General features: G+C 41.1%; 1 protein-coding gene across 1 annotated transcript; it reads left to right on the top strand.

The window, feature by feature from the left end:
• The first annotated feature begins 5,601 nt into the window (after positions 1-5,601).
• On the top strand, positions 5,602-8,827 carry gpr142 (G protein-coupled receptor 142). The gene is made up of 2 exons (XM_078279328.1): positions 5,602-5,740; positions 7,869-8,827. The coding sequence occupies exons 1-2, from the start codon at positions 5,602-5,604 to the stop codon at positions 8,825-8,827; spliced, it is 1,098 nt and encodes a 365-aa protein (XP_078135454.1).
• The last annotated feature ends 9,332 nt before the right edge of the window (positions 8,828-18,159 follow it).

Genomic DNA, 18,159 nt, shown 5'->3' with positions numbered 1-18,159 from the left:
CAACAGCCTGTTCTCCAGCTTCCAACATAAAAAAAGTAGCTCTCACTATCATGATTAACAAGATGCATCCTCATCGCTCTCACGTGAAACAGTGATCTGTTTGCTGTACAGTAATGCTGGCAGCACCCTTTATCTCCCAGCGCTGTTGTTTCAGGTGCACTGTATCTTGATGAATTATTAAGAGGACTCAGTGGAGCATAGATACACTTCAGTTCATCTTCCTGGGCACTGAACCCCCTGCAAAGTCACATCCTATAGTCTCCAGCTGCATCTCAACCCTGGGAAGAGTCTTAATCAGAAACATGCCTCGGGCTTTGGATCTTCACAGACCAGTAGCTCAGCTGTCCTGGTTCAAGTCAGTGTTTTTTTAGGGGGGATTCTTCAGAGGATACTGTCTGCTGACACTTGACTTCTGGCAGGACAATCTGCTGCTCATTTCCCTTGTGTAATTCAGACTGTAACACGCTGAGAGTGGATTTAATCAAACGCCTCTGAAGTGCGAACAGCTCCATTCCCACTTAGAATCTGTAGCACCCGAGGGACTAAGCGTGACGATTAGTCTGCACATAAACTTCCCAGAGAATAAAGTGATGAAGAGTAAGAAGATGAGACAGTGAGCTTCCCATTTGCTCTTTCAGGATTAAAGAGGATCTCTGCCGGTGTAAAAGAAGTAGCTGCAGCGATATTGATTGGTCAGTGTAATTACTGTTCCTTTGTGCTGTGTTTTGCTGGCAACCTCACAAAACCTTTTCATTGAAAAAAGTCGTCTTTCTCACATGCTGGTCCTGAGACGAGGCTTGTGAGGAAACAGATCAGGTGTCTGAAAGAGGCAGAGCTGGCCTCTCGCAGGTCTGCAGAAGCCGTTTTCCTCTATTTTTAGAGTAAATGTATGCAGCAGTGGTGTTCGAAGGTAATTTTAGTTCTCTTCGGTCTGTGCTTTTGTATTGGTTTGCTATTTTATCCTTGCAGCATTGCTTACTCACTTTCTGTAATGTACTAGGAGCTAGAAAATAAAACAAAAATGGAAACAATTCGGATAATCGATTAATTGTTGAAGCCTTTTTTATAGAAAAACAAATGACAAAAAAAAAAATCACAAACTCCAGTTTCTTTATTTTGAATAGTTGCAGCTTTACTTCAGTCTTTTGACTGTTGGGACAACAAGTCATTTGGAGAAGTCATTTTCAGTTTAAGGAAACTGACAGTAGTTTTTAAACTTTTTTTCGTGCACTTTATAGACCACACAACTGATTAACTGTTAATACTCTTAGTGCTTTTAATTCTAAAACTTTTAAAGCTGCTGGAAAGACATTTGACTTTAATTTTGAACTGTGCAGCATTTATGCACGAACACACACCGTAAAAGAGGGAAAGAGTTATGTTCTTCTCTGAGGTCAAACACTGTAAAGATGAATGTATGTCTGCACTACACCTCCTATGGGAGTTGAGCGCCTATTAATACTGCATAGGACATTCTATCTTAGCAGTTGGGATGTTGTTACATAACAAAGAGTGAAATATGAGAAAGTTTTATAGATAAACAAAGCAACCAAAATGCATTTGAGTAAAAAAAGAAAACACAATGTGGACTCATATCATACTGCAAACTCTGAGCTCACTTTTCTTCCAAAGTCTGTGGTCAAGTGAAGTGTCATTTTTATGGCCTGGATTTGGGAGCATGGGAGCATGTAGTGTAGTGTGATAAAGACATCTTATCACTTTATTTAAAAAAAAGCATTTAATGACACTTTAACTTCTTTTTTTTATCCATTTGTTCTTTTATTTTTTTATCTGATACTGTATGTACACATATCCTACATATCAGATGAAATAAGACAAATCCACCATTCAGATTGATTTTAAAGAATCAACCAATGAGACTAAAGACCAGACATCTCAGGTGTTTTACCAGGTAACAGCAAAGACCATCAGGTGCTTTTGTCCATAGGCGTAAACTACAGGGGGAATGGGGGGTTATAACCGCTCCACTCATAATCCATTCTGGGCTTTTGTTGCTTTTTTTGACGATTTTGTCACGTTTTCAATGTTTTTGTCGCTTTTTCCGACATTTTGGAGAAGCAGGCCGGAGTACCGACACGGAAGCGAAGCTATGTCGTGCTGTGGATGGGGGGGCAGCAGCTAAACACATTGTATACACCTAAAAGCATCTATATCAGTTTAAGTGGACACTATATTTAGAATATTTTCAGCGCTTTACCTTGCTGTCAGACAGCCCTTTACTACTAAGGAACTGAAGCAGTTATCTCTGCTCTCTTCAAAGCCACCAGACAAAAACATACATTTTACCTCGCAGAACACAGGAGTTACTGTTCTACCGCTGCCTCCATTGGTTAGTTTGTTTGTGTTATTGTGTGACTTTGGTGTTTTAAAGGGTAAGGAACTAACAAAACTAACGAACTACCAAGTGACCACCATCTACTGTAGGAAATACACTGACTAAGACTCCGTCATACAACCACACTTCAGAAAATTGGAACTATCCCAAAATACAAAGTATATCATACTCAGTTTTCAGTCAGCTGTCTGAAAAAAAACATTTTAAAAGGAAAATCTAGTTATGGCTGTGTTTAAAGAAATGCATGAGGCAGTTTCTGTTGGACCTCTTCTCCTTCTACACACTGAATTACACCATTAAAGCAGCCAAGCACGAAAATATTTTTGAATTTTATGATCACATTCTACAAGTCATAAAATGATCCAGTCATATAATGCTCATGCAGGGGTTTTGGCACCTAAATAGCCTTTACAATTGCAGTCATTAAATATGACCAACTGTTAGAAGTAGTGATTGCCCGCTCATATCATGACACCAGTTTTCACCGATTGGGTGATCGTGGCTCCTCGATGATGTTTATGTTGGTTAAGCATCCACAAATGGTTTGCCACTGATAGCTTTGAGAGATAACACCAAATACGGCTTCATGGATGAGTGAAGTAAATTAGAAGAGTAGGCAGAAGGGAGACAGAAAGAGAAAAACAGGATGGATGGTTCACAGGTGGAAAGGTTGGATGGGGAGACAGGACGATAATGACTCAGGAGAGGGTGGAAGGTAACAGGGTCATCGCTGTCAGCCCATCTGTTGTTGTGGACCTGCAGTTTTATTGACTCAGTCAGTGGATTTACAGACTTTTAGTTCCAACAGTTCATCTCTGAAAAACAGCAAACAGCTGGTTAAAGCAAACACAACTTAACTCACTCAAAGTAAAATGCTATGATATAAGCGGCTCATCGTCTGCAAAGGCATTGATACTTGATATTGTCAAATCAGAGTATACTGTATAGTGTGTGCATCCTTAAATATTCAAGTCAAGTAAAGTCAAGTTTTATTGTCATTTCAACCATATACACTTTATATAGTGAGACGAAATGTTTCACCATGGATCTATATATATATATATATATATATATATATATATATATATATATATATATATATATATATATATATATATATATATTAGGGCTGTCAGCATTACTAACCCTAACATTAATGCGTTTCATTTCATTTTGACAATATGGCCTTAGCAATAAACAAGCCATTCTTTAATGTCGCCAACTGTTTAGTACTCTTCTTTTTTGTAACTTTCTTAAAAAGCATCGGTTCAGGCACCGTTAAGGCACCGGTACCATTTCAAAAGTACCACTTTAGCACCGGTATCCAAATCAAACAATACTCAACCCTAATATTGACTCTAGATTCAAATGTGTGACTAGATTAAATATATAATAAACAAATACAAATCTTAAAGTCAAGTTCATAAAGTCATTTTCTTTGCATTCATTTGATTCCTAATCAAGATACACTGGTAAGAATTGCTTTTCATTGTTAATATGTACTTAAAAACTGTTCTGAAATGCAAAATAATAGAATTTTAATCATGTGATAAAACATGCGATTAATCACGATTAACTATAGAAATTCAACGATTTATCGCGATTAAGAAAATGTAATCGTTTGACAGCCTATACACATATATATATATATATATATATATATATATATATATATATATATATATATATATAGTATATATATATATGTGTATATATATATATATATGTGTATATATATATATGTATGTGTATATATATATATGTATGTGTATATATATTTATATACATATTTATATATATGATACAAAAAAGGTAACTCTGTGGCTGGGTTAGCTCAGTTGGTAGAGCAGGTGCACATGCCCCAAAAAAAGAATCTTTAAAAAAAATTAAAAGGTAACTCTATTCCGTTAACTTACAGAAATAAAACTACGAGTGATATTAAATAATGATTGAGAAAATAATCAGCAGATTAATCGACAATGAAAATAATTGTTGGTTGCAGCCCTCCTGCAAACCCACCTAAAATAATTAGTTTCAGAATTTCAGTTTAACAATTGTAGTTTAGTTTTGATGAGACTTGATCTCATCAGATTTCTTTCGCATGAAAGTAGTTCAATTAAAATGTATTGACGTAGATCTCAAAGTATTTTTATTGTATCTGCTAAACCCCAACCTTAACTAAACCTTAGCTTAAATCTGTTTAAGTAATACAGAGCAAATCCAACAATGTGTTAGTCCGTCTTTTAATACCTTCCGGCATCCCTACGCTGTCTATAGCCCGAAGCCCATTTGTTCAAACTGAAGACACAGATCTTTAAAAACAGCTCACAAATATGTAGTTTAAATTTTTCATAAAGGCTCAGTAATTTACTCAAACAGCTGGTCACTGTAGGAGGAAATTGTACATTTGTTGGCAACTATTTCTGGCAGTAGATTATTCTACATTTGGTGCTCTAGTGAGTATTTGTGGCAGCAAGATGGTGTGTGTTAGTCTGGCTATCACCAGACCAAGCTCAATCTTTTAAGACTGAACATTAGTCTGGGGAGTCTGCTCTGTGTTTTCTACTGCACAAGAGGCGTGATCAACGGGCATAGTTCAAATGACTCTGTACGCAATTGGATAGTCCTTCAACCAATCAGACCAACGATCCGGGTGACGTAGCAGCGACAGCGGCATCAACGGGTTGCTGCGCTTCGGTGGCCGTCATGTTGAATGTAAACAAGAAGCTGCTTGGTCGCTTCTCTATCGTCATCATGTTAAACCAGCCAATAGCGCGCCAGGTGGATAAGCCAGTTTGTGATTGGTCCCCACAAAATTGTAACGGAAGCAGGATAGAAAGATGTGTGAGTTTCCAGCCTGAACTGCAGGGTGAAATCAAATCACTGCAGGACGAAATCAAATCCCCGGCAGATCGGGCTGGGTTTACCCAGTCTAGGTGTGTGTGGCATTAAGTCAAAACTAGGGATTGACCGATACAGATTTTTCAAGGCCGATACAATACCGATAATTAGTAGTTAGTATTAGTAGTGTTCATCTTAATGGAGGAACATGTCAGCCAGTGCAACAGTGTGTTGTTTTTAACAACAATGGAGCTCTATGTCACAGAGGTAGAAGCTATATCAGGCTTTGATACACACAACATGCTTGTTAGGATCATTCAATATTCCCTTTTGTTTCTTGCTTTCTTGGTTAAAACACTAACTCGGAGCCTTTCGCCGCCATTCCCAGGGGAAGCGCCAAGGTCATGACCGACTGGTCCAATGTGACAGCGTCCGGCCACCAGGAGCTGGGCCTGAAACCGGAGGAGCTGCCCAAGTCCAAATGTGTCCTTGGCTTCATCCCTGTCATCTACTACAGCATTCTGCTTTGTGTGGGAGTACCAGGTACACTGTCATGATGTCTTGTAGTGAGAGCGGTGTGCAGGGTTGTTTCACCTAAATTTCAGAACAACTTACTTTATCTGTCTTCGCTGCTAAATTTGACTGACACAACATATCAGACATGCTCACAGACACACATTAGACTTATCACGCAATGCATCAATTAGAATTAGAACAACTCGTTTCCAGTGGGACATTCAAGATGATGCTTGAAAATGTGTTACATAGGGAATGCTCTTGTTTTTAATAGCCCTCTTATTCGCCTAAATCAGTGATTCTCATTAGTTTTTATTGTTTATATGTACTGTAGTTTTGTGATTGTTCCTTCATGAATGTTTTAAATATTGTAATTTGGGTATTATTTTCTGATCATATTAATTATTTCTGCCGTAATTAGGGTGTCGTTGGAAAAGAGAGCTTGCTCTCTAGGGCCCTCCCTGAATAAATAAAGGTTATAATAATAATCTCATACTGAATAGTTTCTACATTTGGAGATAGTTTTTGTTAAAATGACCAACGTTTTGAGATTACCAAGACCAGGGACTTGTCACAAGCCCTGTGAAATTTGTGAAGCCTAATAAAACAATTCATGTCAAAAACTAGTAATGTAATGTCCGAAACATGAGTAAAACATATTTTACTCAGAAATTTAGGTGACCTGAGACTTTAAGGTCAGAATATTAACTGATGTACTACATGATTTTATTAGTTGCGTTTGCACTGAATCACAGTCACAGTCAGTTTGCATTGATATCTATTATTAACAGAAGTGGGATCTGCAGAGGACAGAAGAAATCAATACACACGTGAGTTGGAGGTACATTTCAGTGCTCTAATGGACCAGTGACACTGTAAGCAACACGTGTTCTCATGACTGTGCTTCGTCTCCAAGTCGATGGCGGCGATTTGGTATTGATCCAGCAGGGAGTGGTGTTCACAAACAAGCGGACATGTCACCAGAGCGTTCAGATGCGTCACGTAACTGTACCCAAAGGAAAATAAATGGAAAGGCCAGAGGGCCAGAGTCAACAGCTGCGTGCCTGAAGGGGTCTTAAAAGACTGGTGATGTTATGCTCCAGTGTAAATATCCTGTTGTTGACAAGATGTAAAAATCTGATTGCAGAAGATGTATAGGAGAGATACCATATGCTGCAACGAGACAATGGTTTGTAATTTATATTGCTATGAAAGCATTGTTCCCCACAAATGTAAGGTAGGATTACTTAATCCATTCTGTCTCCAAAATGACTAGAAACTGACTTTTTATGAGGGTTTTTTTTCCTATGAAAATAATTAACCTCTAGAAGTTTACTGAAATTGTAATTACTTCAAAACAGAGCTAAATACACACACCAAACTGCTAACTGGATTATCACAGAAAAATGACCACACCCTCACCGAATGACATGGTGGTGGCATGTAATCTGTTAAAATTACATGCCACCACCACAGAAACAGTTTGGGTTTAGGCAACAAAACTCCTTGGTTAGGTTTTGGAAAAGATCATTGTTTGGGTTAAAATAAGTAGGGTTAGGGTTAGGGGTTAGGGTTACGTAAAAAAGTCAATGTTGACTTTTGGTTACACATGGGATACGAGCTGCGGTCTCCTGGGTGAAAGTTCTGTGTTGACCCTTCCATCCACCCCACGGATTTGTGTGTCCACCACGACAAAGGATCCTAATTGACTTTCAATTGGCATTGTTTTTTGTGGTTCCGCTCTTAATTGTAACACATTATGTGCCGCCACCACGTAATGCAGTTACGCGTGGTTACAGAGGTTGTGGTCATTTCTCATATTTCTGTGAGATCAGGCTGCAAACTGCAGTTATCACATCCACAGCTAGCGAGCTATCTAGATGGTCACAGCTAACTTAATTACATTCATAATTTGTTATTATAACTATGCTATTTGCTATAATAAACTGACATCTTAATGTAGTTTGTTAAGCCACATAAATAAGGCAGCCTAGCCTAGTTTAGCAGAGTAGCGGTAGCTGCGATTCAGCCTCTGGTTCTTCAATAACTTGATTTAGTGTGGTTAAGCTACCTTTTCATGGCATATTTTAGACTTTTTTGTTCAGCTAAATATCATAAACAGCAATTTTCTCTTGTTGCTTTTTCTGTCTGACAGTGAACATCCTCACAGCCGTAGCTTTATCCAGACTGGCATCCCGCACCAAGAAAGCTCTGTACTACTACCTTTTGGCGGTGACGGGCTCAGATATTCTCTCCCAGCTCTTCATCATCTTTGTCGGCTTCCTGCTGGAGACGGCGGTTTTTCACCGCGATGTCCCCACGCTCCTGCTGCACTCCGTCAGCGCCGCCGAGTTCGCCGCCAACCACGCCTCCATCTGGTCCACCGTGCCCCTCACCGTGGACCGCTATGTGGCACTGTGCCACCCCCTCCTCCACCGCCAGATCAGCTACCCAGCCCGGGCCAGGAAGATCATCGCGGGGGTGCTGGCGTTAGCTCTTGTATCGGGCGTGCCCTTCTTCTGGTGGTCGGACATGTGGAGGAACAGCGACCCGCCCACAGCCCTGGACACCATCCTCATATGGACGCATGTGACTATCATCTACTTCCTGCCCTGCAGCATCTTCTTAGTGCTGAACTCTCTAATAATCCATACACTGAGGGTGAGGAAGACGCAGCAGCACTGCCAGGAGGAGTGTGGGCCCAAGTCTGCGCCTCCTCGGCGACTCGGGAAAACCACGGCCATGCTGCTGGCCATCACCTCCGTGTTTTCCGTGCTGTGGGCTCCCAGGACTGTGGTGGTCATCTACCACCTGTACGTGTCCTCGGTTCACCGGGACTGGCGTGTCCACCTGGCCTACGACCTGTCCAACATGCTGGCCATGCTCAACACGGCCGTCAACTTCTTCCTGTACTGCTTTGTCAGTAAGCCTTTCCGCGGCGCCGTGCGGGACGTCCTGCTGCTCAGGGGGGCCCCGCTGTATAACCGCCGCACTCTGCCTCACCCGCAGGCTCCCACCAACGCCTCCATCTCCTCTCTGTACAGTGGGAACAACAAGCGCTCGCAGCGGGACTCCATCCCCTTGTCACCTCGCAGGACCAGAAAGCCCTCGTGACCCTGTGCCCCCTTCTCTTAATCCAAAACACCCATCGTCCCACGACCCCTGAGCACTTCTGACCCCCGAGACGCACACAGCATTCCAGCTACGACCGTGGACAGCTGCCAGTCAGCCCTCAAGCTTTTCTTAAAGTCGCCTAAACTGAACTCACAAGATGTATGTTTTTTTGTATTCTAATATGTCACTGGGTGTTGTTTGGCCATGTAAATCAGATGACAGCCTATTTATTTTTCTTCAGAAGAATTTGAAAAAAATGTAAAGTTTGTTTTTAGCACTTTTTTCTTTTCCATACATGGTTGTAATGTGACAAAATATGTTTTATATTGTCACAATTGAGAAGAAGAGATTTACAGTTTGTTTTCTCTGTGGTTAATTCGGTAGTTTGATCACTGGTGGTGATTAGGGAAAAAATGGAAGGAAAGAAAAATGATATTTTGCATGCTGCTACAGTCAGTGTAATCCATTCATCTACCCAGCCTTGTCTTCAACCTACTTTACCCTGCTATTATATTTACTCTGGAAGCAGCCAAGAGGGAGAGTTTTAATTTGAACTGGCTGCTATGTCTGCTGTTGTGTAAAGATGCTGAATGCCCAAAAGACAATCTGCCCTGCTGAGCATTGCCAATCGAGCAAAGAAGCCGCTCTCTGTCTCTGCAGCATGCTCCCAGGCACAAAAAACCCAGCTGCTAAGCTGTTGTTTATTTTTCATGAAATGCAACTTGATGGAGCCTTAAATGAAAGCTTGCTGTTTAAGCAGCAGGAGAGTGAAGACCCTGCTCTTCAAACAGCCCCTCCGCTACATCCCCAACATGGCCTCAGCTCTGGCTAAATAAACCACAGATTAGTCTGGTGGTCTGCGCAAACACACATACATACACACACACACACACACACTCATGCATGAACGAAAACATGCACACAGTCACCCACCGACAACTGCTAGTACATTTCCATTTGCTACAAACAGGAGTTTTTATGTAACATCATTGCCTTTTGATGACCCGTGTTACTGTATTACTTGTTGTATCAGTGTTGTGAAAAATAACAGATCTGCACTTAAACCTCTAACAGCTCATTTGCATATATTACTTTAAGATTTGGAAGAGACATCTGTTGTTGATATGTATATATTTTTTAATTTACGCCCTTGGGAAAAGTGAGTGATGCTGTCACTTTGATTTTTCATGCAACACTAATTAGTTATGTGTAACGGCTTGTCAGATGGTTTCTAATGGTGCCTGAGTAGATGTTGAAGAACAAGCATTTCTTCTGTAGTCTGGATAGGCCTCGACATTAACTCCTAATGTTGTTTTTTTTTAAATAACACAGTGCAGGTTAGTCCAGAGAGCAAAACCTCCGCCAAGACATGCCCTAGCCAACAATGTTAATGCAGTGTGAATTGTCCAAGTCCGGAACTAATTTTCCCGATTATTTGATAATCTGCCCCGTTATTCGGATCTGATCCAAAATCTAATGGGTTCTTCCTTGGCCCATGCTACACCCTTCCACCAAGTGTCATGACAAGCAGGCCAGTAGTTGTTATGTGATCCTTCTGACAGACAGACAAACTGAGCTGAAAACATAACCACCTTGGCGGAGAGTCCAGTTGTTCTAAATGATTGGATATGTCAGTTTTATACTTTTATCGAGCGTTTGTGATGATTGCCTGTGCTTAAAGTGACAGCTTTATAGCCAGACTCTATCCAGCTGTGAAGCCACCATGGGTGGTGACACTTGCAAGTATTGTCTGCTGACACGGAAACATTTCACTCCCAGAATTTGAAAATTTGTAAAACCCACAGCAAATGATCACCCAGCTCTGCTCTAGTTAGGAGATGTACTTGCTTTTACGTGTTTGCATGTGCGTGATGCCTGCCTCGAGTGTTTTTGTGCACGTCCTCAGAAATGAACATTAACCGTCCACAAAATGCAATATGCACAGGATCAGTGGGAGCAGTGCAGAGAGAAACATACTCGCCATTGTCACAACGTGCTTCATTTAGTGTTGCCATGGTTATGTATCATGCAAATCCAGAAGATCTATGCAGTGTCTATGGACTTCTCTGGTGTGCCCTCGGGTGAAATCCTCCAGTAACACATAGTACATAAGCAAGTATGTGTACAAGTCTGTCACGGCGCAGCCAGTTGTCTATGCAAACGCGTGGTTAAAAAGCAGTACATCTCCGGCTTTAGCCTCTTTTAGCTTAATTTCTGGTTTTAGGGCAACTCACTGTACACTGCCTGCTCAGCATCAAACAGCAGACACATTTAGAGACTAGCTGGTGAACATAGTGGAGGATTTAACAGCTGAACAGCTAAATATGTTTTTCTGTAGTTGGTGGGGAACAAACCAGAGCTAAAAGGAGAGTTAATATTGGATTTAGATTCATCAGATGGACACATACACAGCTCCATATGAATGCTAATGTTGTCAATTGTTTGCTAACAGGTTACAACTTTATAATGTGATAAGATGTCACAGCTGTTTGTCCATTATCACTATTATTTTATAGTTCTTGTGCCCCCAAATGTAAAAAAGCATCTTTCATATTTGCAATCATTCATTACAAAGAACTTCAAAGCGTTCTTATTCAGTGAAATCTTTCTGTATCACAAACATTTTTAATGCCTCTCTCAACAATGCAGTTGAAACTACAGTATATATATATATATATGATGTTACCACCCCCCAATAATCAAAACTGGTCTGTCCAACCCCCCAAAATGTCTAATAATAATTTCCTTTACATAATTAAAGATGTTAGCACCATAAATTGTTGCAGAAAAATTCACTAGAATGCAGAAAATGAAGTGTTTGATATGCTAAAAATTTCTATTTTCCTCAAAAGTGGAGATTTCAACCCCCCAATGTTGAATCCAAAGTTACCCCCTTGTATACATCGCCTCTGCCCACCCACCCAGCTTTGAAGTTTCCAATGTAAGCCACCTGCCTGCTCTCATTGCTCTCCAGTCCTCATTGTGTATACTGTAACAGTAACAGACACAGTGTTCGTCCCCCTGTGTCAATCTGCTCACGTTGCCCCGCCGTCGGCCCACACTGAGTTCTGAGAGTCCGGACGCAGATGTAGATGCAAACTGTTTCTTTGAAGTCGTCTCCTGCTGCTTGACATCATCAGAGGGGGGTGTGAGAGAGCGTGTAGTGGTGGCGACCTTACACTGGTTAAGACGGCGGGGAGTCAGAGAGATGACTGATGTAAACAGTTAAGGACTGTAATGTGACGCTAAGATGTAGGAGCAGGTTTTGATTAAAGTTTAATGGAGCCGTGCTGGAGCATCTACAGAGCCGTTAGGGAGGGGAGGGACCAGGGGAGGGTGAGGTAAACCCTACCAGCCACACGTCCCCTGTGTGCCTGCCACCTGTCCTTTGTGACTGTTCAAACAACTGGTTATGTCCCCTCACTCTGCTCCTATTGAGCTCTACCTGCTGCTCAGCAGCTGACAGGAAGCATCAAAACGCCACACACAATATTAAATTAAGTAATCTGTTTACACAATACAGTAACGTAACGAGCTATTTAAATTAGCTGGAACCTCACTGGCTTTTACCAGTGTATCTCCGTGTGTACTCCGTCCACTGCAATCCCACCAATCAGTCCCAAAAAACGTCTCAGTTAGAGATGCCATGAACATATTCTTTGTAAGTCTTTACAATCATTCCCCGAAAGAACCAAGCAGGCCTGCTTTGTTGCACGATCCAGATTTTCTTCAAAACTTGCCATTTTCAGCGTGGAGCTTGCAAGCTTGAAGTTTGTTGTTTCCCGTAGCAAAGGGATTTTGACGGCAACACAGGAAAGAGGCCTGACATCAGATGTTAGGCTTTAGCCTGGAAATGTATTTCCATTGATCCAGACTACGAGGCATCAAATGAAAAGTCAAATTGTATCCTATCAGATGCAATTGCTCAGCGCATATTCTTTCAGGAAGACTTCTATATTACGCAATCACCACTATCTCTCCCTAAAACTATTCAGCTGTTAAGAGGCGTTTACTTTTCAGTAAACCAATCAGAATTGGCCACGAAATTCATGATCCAATCACAGCATGACATTCTGCTTTAAATGTCTTCTCTCTTTGCTATCAGCTGTCTTTTCAGGCAAACGTGCAACCCTCCTCCTCCCCTTCCACCTCTGGGCATCAGCAATCATTGCAACCTGAGTCCCTTTCTGGCAGACAGGTCCTTCGTTCGGTCTCCGGGTTCCCTCTCTGCCATCACCAGTGTCTAGGCTCCATCTGGGGGAAAATGTCTGGCTTCTATACCCCTTTAAATATTTTTAATGATGGAGTCTAATCCCCAAATACTCTGTACATTTCATATTATGCTTATTTTCAATAAATATTTGCATATCTGCAACGAAGTCTCTCCTGATTGAAATATAGAAAATGGACAGTTAAATGACGTACTTAAAAACATATCCTGTTCAACACAGGATCGATGCAGTTTATTTTATAATGTGCAGTCACAGAGAAGCGCAGATACTGTGCATCAGGTGAGTCTGTGATTCTGTAGATTAATTCACACCCAAACAGAGGACATATATCACTTTGGGCCCTATTTTAACAATCTAAGTGCACGGTGTGAAGCGCATGGCGCAGGTGCATTTAGGGGGCATTTCCGAATCCATTTTGCTAGTTTAACATCAGAAAAAAGGCTCTGTGCGTCGGGCGCATGGTTCAAAAGAGTTGTACTTAGTGTCTTCATTAATCAGAGGTGTGTTTTGGGCGTAACATGCAATCAACCAATCAGAGATCATCTCCCATTCCCTTTAAAAGCCAGGCGAGTTTGGACCTTGGCGCATTGCTATTATGATGGCGCATTTGCACCGTAATATTTTTATTTCTAATCTTTTGCATGTTTGTGTTCTGCTGCGCTTCCCTGTGTGTGTAAGAAGCATAGTGTGCGCGCTGTGCACGAGCCTAGGAGCATTTTACTAATGCTCTGTTAAAATAACAATGAAATGCTGAGTTATTGACTTTAGACCAGGTTTTTGTTGGTCAATGGCGCCATCACTTCCTGCTGCCTCAAGATAGCAATACGCCAAGAATGCACCTGAACACACCTCCCTGTAAGACCAGCACGCCCATGGGCGCACAGATGGGCGCAGGTGCATTTGCTATTTAAACGACGTGGACGCTGGACGGGAAATTGACAACTGCGTCGGTCTTAAACTAGCAAAGACACTTGCGTCGTGCTTTGCGCTGTGCCGGGTGCAAGATAGGGCCCTTAGTGTTGAAGATGTTTTTTTCTGATTTATTATACAGATTATTGCAATCATTGGGAGATATAGTACTGCATTAATGCATAATAGAAAAGTCTGATGATGAATGAGTCCTTGCAGAGTTACAGAATGAAGGACTATCTGCAAAAGATCTCCAATGTCTCTCTGGGGTTTTGGTTCAAGGAGACGGTGAATCGGGTCAATAAGAAAACCGTGACCTAATGTGGGATGAGCTCAAGGATGAATGGAGAGCTGAAAGCCGGACATCCTATCAGTGGGAGACATATGGAGGAGCTGAAAAAAGAGAAGCTGTCCACTCTGTAGAGGTCAGCCAGAGGCCTCGCTGAGGGACATGAAGCAGAAATAATCAGCTCTTGAGCAATGAGTGTGAGTGCGAGTAAAACTGGAAGAGCATTATAAAGAGCAGGAGGAGCTGTTCCCTAGGTGGACTGGTCCTTTAATCATTGACCAAAAACCTCATAAAAACCAAAACCTCCACTTCTAATGTCGGCTCGGTTTCAAGAGAACAAGACAAATTCCTGAACCCTGAGTTTAAACATTAGGACTTGGTACAAAGTGAAATTGCGCAAAAACGTCTTGAGTCAGACTCATGGCCTCTTAGCTCCTACAAATTTCAGTTTCCCCCCCTTTTTACCCTCTTAAGTAGCTGGAAATGCCATGGGTTGAGGGGGGGTAAAAGGAGGCGACAAACTCAAGACTCCATGTTTGTTATGGTTCCATCAAGTGCAAAAGAATCTTAATGTTTTTGTGCATCATTTTATACACATTTCCCCGAACTTTAACATTAACACTTGTGTTGTCCTCGGGTCAAATATGACCCGTTTTCAAAGTTATTTATATCAGAAATATGGGTTTCCTAACAACCAAATTGCCCCAAAATAACATGGATGCATGTATGTACGTTGTATGGAACCCATACAACATATGCAGGCAGGTGAGTAGTTGTTGAGATCCAGGTTACGTGGTCGGTGGTTGGAGTTTTGTGATACAGAAAAGACAAGATAGATTTTATTGTCTCGAAAGAAATGTGTCTTTGACAAAAACAATATCTGCAACACAACATACTGCATACAGACATAAACAGAGGTGTCAAAAGTATTCACATTTATTACTCAAGTAGAAGTATAGATACTAGGGTTTGAAAAGACTTCTGTAAAAGTTGAAGTATCAACTCAAGCTTTTTACTCAAGTAAAAGTGTAAAAGTACTGGTTTCAAAACTACTTAAAGTATAAAAGTAAAAGTAATGTAAGGGGGGAAAAAATGCCATTAAGGACAAAAGCTTAGCCCCCACAGAGGCCTATAGTGCACTACCCCACCTCCACAAAAAAAAGGAGCACCTTGTTCAGTTGTATTTGTCTGTTCTGTATGTTCAAAAATATAAAACAATAAAAAGTTGATCTTAAAAAAAAAAAAAAAAGGAGCACAAGACGACATTAAAGAACGGCTTGTGTATTGCTAAGGCCACAGGGTCAAAATTAAATGATTTATTAAAAATTTATTATTTCAGGCTGAGTCTGTGTTTTTCAGACAACAGCAGCTACAGTCTGGTGTTACAATCCTCTACAGTGAAATACAGACACTTTTACACCGTTTAGCTGTCAGCATTTTAACCGTGTTTACTCCAGCTGCTAGCTAACAGTAGGCTAACGTTACCTGCTGCCAACTGTAGTGTTAACTAGCGTCCCGTGCGGCGATGTTTCAGTTCCCTATAACGTCCGTTTTCGGAGCATCAGAGAGAAGTGCAGGCATGTAAGTTGCACCTAATAAGGCACCGAAATCCACGTTGCTATTCGGTCCGGTAGATAACGGTCGTTAACCAATAGGGTGTCGGAATGGTATATGTTTATACTTCTCATCCAGCCACGATTTATCTGGATAGGTTTTTTTTTTTAACGATGACAGGCCGGAATGAAAACAAGCTGAACTGAAATAGGAGTAACGAGGCTATTTTTAAAATATAAGGAGTAGAAAGTACAGATAATTGCGTGAAAATGTAAGGAGTAGAAGTAAAAAGACTGCTGTAAAATAATTACTCCAGTAAAGTATAGATACCCCAAATTTATACTTAAGTAAGGTAACAAAGTATTTGTACTTTGTTACTGGACACCTCTGGACATAAAGTACACAGACACAGACCCTGCATCACGCTGCATGGACATGCTCTTGTTGCATCCAGAGACTAGTCAACAAAATTGCACACTGGGTAGCACACCTGGTAGAGCGTGAGCCTCATGTACAGAGGCTCAGTCCTCGCTGCAGTGGCCGCAGGTTCAAATCTGACCTGCAGCCCTTTGCTGCATGTCATTTCCTCTCTCTCTCCCCTTTCATGTCTGGGCTCTCTATCAAATATAGGCCTACAAAATGTGTGTTATATTTTTTTAAGTTGGCCGTAGAACTCTACCACTTGATAGGAATAATCTGGCAGTCAACGTTCTTCTTTTTCTTCTTCTTCTTCTTTTAATGGCGACTTGCAACCAGTCGGAGCATTATCGCCACCTACTGTATCCGCTTATTATATTCCTTACATTCTTTGAGCAGGATAGTTGATTGGAAAAGACTGTCAGGTATGTTGATTGACAAGTCCAGACACACAAAAGGGAGGGAAAACACAGGAGGAATTATGTCAGTTTATGTCAGGCCACACCTACAAGAAACTGGAATACAATTATAGGAATACAAAATAGATAATAAATGACTTTTTTTCTCAGGCTCAAAAAGATTGGATAACAATTTCTGGAGAAGCGAAGAAAGTAGTCTTAACAGCTACTGTAAAAGGTATAGTGCTTTGTAGGTGGCCACATGGCGATGCTATTGGACCTGGATCTGTTCCTCAGCTCACCAGCTGGACCAACTTTTCACCACATTGTCATTAAAGCCCACAGTAATACAAATCTTATTTGTAACGGTAGTGGTGGTATAAATGACAGTACTGCGAATGTGATCAGTGCTACAGTTAAACATGGTGGAGGGGAACCTTGGTAAGTCTTAGAGGTATACGCTCTTGTGTGTCAATAATGATCAGATTAAGATGATGGAGTATGAACAGCAACACTGATTATTCATTTTATTTGTAGGTGATCCATTCTCCAACAATTCCAACAACACGACCATAGTCTGTCTTTTACTAGTCTGAGTCTTTGCCCATAAATAAAAGAAGAGATGAAACAAAAGGAAGAAAAATAAGTGATCAAAGAAGAAGATAAGTCTGTTGAAGAAGACATTAGCTTGTTCCTGTGTGTGTGTGTGTGTGTCTGTTTGCTTCTGCATTTTCTGTTACTTTCACTTATTTATCATCTAGATTATTTTTATTGTCTAAATGTATTGTCTATAGCAATTTGAGCCACATCTCCTGTATGAAAAGTACTTTTATGATTATTTTTATCATAAAAGTGACAAAATGATGTACTCTACGAGACTTTTTCTTGCAAAACAAATGATTCACTGATTCAAGCATATCATGGAGAAAAACGGATTCATAGTATTTAGGATTGAGATTCGTCACATACACTGTAACAGTATTCGTGGTTCCTTTGTACTTTGCTGCCCCCTTCATGTTGCTAAATCTCCCAATGCTTCTGCTGGATTGAACCTTTTTCACCACCAGATGTCCCCATACACCACTTACACTCCACACACACACACACACACACACACACACACACACACACACACACACACACACACACACACACACACACACACACACACACAGCTTGCTCACTATATCTGTGTGTGTGTGTGTGTGTGTGTGTGTGTGTGTGTGTGCGTGTGTGTGTGTGTGTGCGTGTGTGTGTGTGTGTGAGTGTGTTCTTGTTTAACTATATTCGTGGGGTCCAAAAACCGGGAGTCCAGTATAGTTATGACTATACTGGACAGCTTTGTGGGGTCCAAAATGCTGGACCCCACAAGTTTAAAGGTCTGTTTGAGGGTTAAGACTTGGTTTTAGGATTAGGGTTAGCATTAGGTTCTGGTTAGGGTGAGGGTAAGGGTTAAGGTTAGGCATTTAGTGGTGATGGTTAAGGTTAGGGTAAGGGGCTAGGGAATGCATTATGTCAATGACGGGTCCCCAC

This window comes from Sander vitreus, chromosome 21, assembly GCF_031162955.1.
Source record: "Sander vitreus isolate 19-12246 chromosome 21, sanVit1, whole genome shotgun sequence".
Taxonomy (NCBI): Eukaryota; Metazoa; Chordata; class Actinopteri; order Perciformes; family Percidae; genus Sander; species Sander vitreus.
Note: the sequence above shows the minus strand (reverse complement) of the source record. Positions and strands in the feature narration are given on the sequence as shown.

Bases quoted from the DNA above. Each gene is read 5' to 3' on its own strand.
- gpr142 (XM_078279328.1), top strand. From the start codon at position 5,602: ATGACCGACTGGTCCAATGTGACAGCGTCCGGCCACCAGGAGCTGGGC. The intron at 5,741-7,868 runs GTACACTGTCAT...TCTGTCTGACAG, and splicing joins GCTTTGTGTGGGAGTACCAG to TGAACATCCTCACAGCCGTA.